This window comes from Carassius auratus, unplaced genomic scaffold (genome assembly GCF_003368295.1).
Source record: "Carassius auratus strain Wakin unplaced genomic scaffold, ASM336829v1 scaf_tig00035021, whole genome shotgun sequence".
Classification (NCBI taxonomy): Eukaryota; Metazoa; Chordata; class Actinopteri; order Cypriniformes; family Cyprinidae; genus Carassius; species Carassius auratus.
This window is the reverse complement of record NW_020526191.1, coordinates 54,060-58,182: the sequence shown is the minus strand read 5'-3', so window position 1 is coordinate 58,182 and position 4,123 is coordinate 54,060. Positions and strand designations below refer to the sequence as shown.

Genomic DNA, 4,123 nt, shown 5'->3' with positions numbered 1-4,123 from the left:
CAGTTGGAAACTGATTGTAAAAACCCACCAAAATCAACACCGTAAGACTAATAAGCACCAGGGGGAATGAGATCTATGTGATAAATGGAGAAGACAGCAGGATCTGTCTGATAAACAGATAGGAAAGGTGGATCTGGCTGATGCATTAAGACACTCATTACCATCACGTCTGTAGAGCTGCGAGCTGTCTTGTCATAGCTGATAAATACCCTCTATTTGTCTGTCTAAAGCTAAACGCTGAGAGATTTAATCATTTAGCTGTGTTAAATTATTGACAGATTCGCAGCAAGCCATTCTGTGTTTCTGAGCTGGGACTAAATTTAGCAGAAAATGCACTGTTGCTAACCACTGACCTGAAAAAACAATTTAAATCTTTTAAAATACTGTCAGTGGGACACACAAATCAGTTCAGTGGAATATTAGTGCCATTAACTGCATATGGAGGACGGTGCACCATACAGTAAGTATTGCTACTTAGGAAGAACAATGGTAAAGTGTAACTCTTCCTTGCACTTTTAATTAGGATCTAAATGCCAAACAGCTTTAAGAATTTTTCTTCTTCTGCAATTAAAACACTAATTAGTATTAAGTGTGGGATATTTTTTTATGTGCATGTTTATGGTTGTTTTATTAAGTTAAGAGACTAATGTATGTTCATTTTTTATTGTGCAATCAATGCATTAAGTATTGTGATGCAGTGGCTGTAGTTTGATCCCAAAGACAAACTTCCCTCTGGGAAAAAAAAGTATACCTTAACCTAAATATTATCTGACATTAAACTTTAACGGAATTCTTCGGATATCTTTAGTCAAAAGGAATTATATAGTTAAATAAAATAATGATATTAAATATATGTATACATAAATAATACTGGGGAAAAGCAAAATAAGTAAAAGGACAGACATGAATAATAATAATAATAATAAAATAATCAAAACTATTATTATTATTTGGACTTTTCTCTTTAAAACACAACACTCTTAACAGTCTATGCTAATAATAATTAGTAGTAGTAGTTTATTTGGTTCTATTCTTATTCAGCAAAATGTTTTTAATCATTTCTATATAATTTCAATAATACTGGCATCCCACAAAATCATAGAGCTCATAGAATGAGTAAAAATGATTTATGCAGGTCCATAACAATCCACAAAAAGAAAAAAAAATATTGGATCAAACAGACATTAAAATCACATTGTATCATACTATATAATGTATATATTCAAGGGAAGAAAAAAATAAATTGTCCCACAGAGGAGCTGCCACATGATATTGCAGCCTCTCTCTGCTGTTGTCTCTGTCCAATGGTTCACTGCTCTAAATCCAGCCGTGCTCTTGGGTTGTTGGATCCTCGTTCTCTCTTTGTGGGACATATTTTCCACAGCTGGTTCTGATAGCTCATTGTGTCCGTTTGACTCTTCTGGTCCAGATTAGGGGCATCCAGACTGTTGTTCTCTTCCATGGGATGTTCAGCAGATGTTTCTGTGCATCCCAGAAGCTAATCTACTGATTCCCTACTGTCGTCCAGTATGCCCTGCTTATCAGCATAGCTTAGTTTCAATTTGATTCCTGCATAATATTAATGGTTAATATAAATATGTGGTTTTATATACATATATGAATGGTTTTATAGTAGACTGACCTGAGGTTTGTGTCTGAAATGTTCCTCGACCACCATCACGTTCTTCACTGTCAGCATCTCGGTCTGGTCTTTCCGAGGTGTCCACAAACTCTGGGCTGTCTAAATCCATTGCTCTTTTGTCAGTCTCATGTGGTTTACCAGCCTGGTCTTTGAGGTTCATTCTACTGCCGAAACTCTGCATTATGGGATCCAGCTCTTTCATGAGGTCCAGATTTTGTCTGTCTGTTTCTTTTACCACAAAGTTGTGTTTATCTAACTTCTGGGTCCTTGGGGGTCGGTATCTCCCGTTCTCCTCAGGTCTGTTCATTTCCTGACTACTAATGTCCTCCACCACTGCAAAGAATTGTAAGATGATGCATATGTTCAGGAATTAAAATAAAAACTAAAATCCAGATTATCCAGCAGTATACCTGCAAGTGCTGTTCCCTGCCGTAAACTCTTGAAGACGTCACCTTCTGAAGCAAACAGTATATTGAATTAGTTACATGGTTGGAGTGATTCTGATAAATAACTGGGCAAAATGGCAAAAATAATCTACAAGGCTTTTGGGAATAAGAATTTAATTCATGCATGCACAAGTATAATAAAAATATTACAGGTCTGTACCTCTGCTGTCTTCTGCTGATGCTCTTTCAGCTAATCTGCTGTCTGTTTAAAAAGGAAATTAGGAAATAATAAACATCTAAACAATGTAGACTATAAGTTTTAGCTTTATTTTTTTTTTTTGTTTGTTTGTTTTGTTTGACTGATCACCTGAGTTGCTGCTTTCTATGGATTTCTCTTCAGCAACATCTTAGAGAGATCATGTGTTTTAAAAAATCAGTAAACAAAATAATAGTCAAATATCAGCCTTTTTATTGAATTGTATAGAACAAATTGTTAATTTACCTGTAAGTTCTACCAAATTTGGTTTGGGTGTTGTATTGGAAAAGTCTAAATAAAATAAAATAAAAAATAAAAATTTAAGTGAGACATTTTTGTTTTAAAAGCAATTTATCCAAAGTGTAAACTTATCTTTTTGCAAATACGTTTTAATAAAAGAAAGTTATAAAATAATAAGAAATAATAAAACATACCAGCAGAGTTGACAACAATTTCTGGGGCTTCACATTCTGTAAATTAAATAATGTCACAGTTAGGACTGTCAGAAATTTCTTAAATCGTCTGAACATTACATCAGTTTTCCATCACCGTCTAATCACTCACCTGCTGTTGGATCTGCCAGATGTACAGGATCCAGAATCTTCTCTGTTGCTAGATCCATTTCTAAGGGGGAAAAATGGGAAACCAATGACCAATAGCACAGCTGACTATTTTTCTGATTCTCACATAAGAGTATAAACTGCACTTTCCCTTCATTTCCATGCAACAGACTCAGGAAAGGTCTGAAGAAACAAAGCACAGACCTGAGAGCGGTGTTGGTTCAGTGCGGTCAAGAGGTCGATTCATTTCAAATGCATCTGAGGCGAGAATGTACAAAATGAGAATAAATAATGAATGTCAAATTGTTCCTTATAGCAAGGGAAAAAACATGCTCACCCTTCAGGAAATATAGCAAATCTTCACTCCCTTCTAAAATGTATAGTGAATTATGTCATTATGAATTATTCACAATAAGATATCTTCAAAGCAAAACAAATCATAAGAATACTACTATATTGTCCCAAACCTAAACCTGTCCTTAATCAAATCAAGTCGATATGAAATGAAGTTTACCTCTCATAGCTGCTGATTGTACAGCTTTTATAAAGACGAGAAAAGTCAGGCAGCTGTTGATCCTGAGCCAGGAGGGAGAATAAGACGGAAAATTACAACATTTTCCAAATGTCGATGTTAATGTAACAAACACACATTTAATATTGTCGAGCCATCTCTCTCATTGTGCAATTTCATTCATTTTACACCAGCACTCATGAGACAGCCCTACATATTTGAAAACTAACATGGATCATGTATTTTATCGTTGAAAATGCTGACCAAACATATCGCAACAAAATAAACCCAAGTAAAAAAATAATACAATTTAAAATGTTTGGTCACTTACAGCTTCATATTGAGTGCTGATGTCCTTCTGAAGGGTTTGTGTGTCATTTGTGGCTTTATATGAGTGCTGGTCGCTGATCTGGACAACAGGGTCATAGATGACCGGACACAGGGACACTGGAGATGAAGCCTGAGAAACCAGCAAAGACCTGTTTTGCTCTGAATGGCAGGTGTGTTTTTTAATAATTAAGAGGACGCATGGCTGAATTTACCCCATGGCATTTCCTTCCCTTCACAGAGGTCCACTGAAGCATTTTGTTTGTTCCATTGTGAAGAAATAGGAAACCATTAGATTAAAGGCCATCATCCATCTATTCATTTACTTCATATACTTCTCAAAAGGGTTTTTAAATTAACACTAGAGGAAAGGATCTTTCGAAATAACAATATATATATATATATATATATATATATATATATATATATGTATATAAATAA

The 4,123-nt window shown here is 34.9% G+C and overlaps 1 protein-coding gene across 4 annotated transcripts; it reads right to left on the bottom strand.

The window, feature by feature from the left end:
- Positions 1 to 964: 964 nt before the first annotated feature.
- Positions 965 to 3,870, bottom strand: LOC113081696 (uncharacterized). Of its 4 annotated transcripts, none has more exons than XM_026253731.1 (12): positions 3,687 to 3,870; positions 3,359 to 3,420; positions 3,182 to 3,214; positions 3,049 to 3,102; positions 2,849 to 2,908; positions 2,719 to 2,754; positions 2,531 to 2,575; positions 2,396 to 2,434; positions 2,249 to 2,290; positions 2,053 to 2,097; positions 1,643 to 1,975; positions 965 to 1,534 (listed from the first exon to the last, which is right to left on the bottom strand). In XM_026253731.1, exons 1-12 carry the CDS (start codon positions 3,779 to 3,781, stop codon positions 1,515 to 1,517), a joined length of 864 nt encoding a protein of 287 aa, XP_026109516.1. In that variant the 5' UTR covers positions 3,782 to 3,870; the 3' UTR covers positions 965 to 1,514. The 4 variants fall into 4 exon arrangements, with proteins under 4 accessions (XP_026109516.1, XP_026109513.1, XP_026109512.1 ...); XM_026253728.1 differs by having other exon boundaries at positions 969 to 1,569; positions 2,053 to 2,094; positions 3,687 to 3,869; XM_026253727.1 differs by having other exon boundaries at positions 970 to 1,569; positions 3,687 to 3,868.
- Between the last annotated feature and the right edge of the window lie 253 nt (positions 3,871 to 4,123).

Coding starts and splice junctions, on each gene's coding strand:
- LOC113081696 (XM_026253727.1), bottom strand. CDS start 3,781: ATGACCCTGTTGTCCAGATCAGCGACCAGCACTCATATAAAGCCACAA. Junction 3,103..3,181: donor TTTGCTATATTTCCTGAAGG/GTGAGCATGTTT, acceptor TTCTCGCCTCAG/ATGCATTTGAAATGAATCGA. Junction 2,755..2,848: donor TCTGGCAGATCCAACAGCAG/GTGAGTGATTAG, acceptor TTTAATTTACAG/AATGTGAAGCCCCAGAAATT.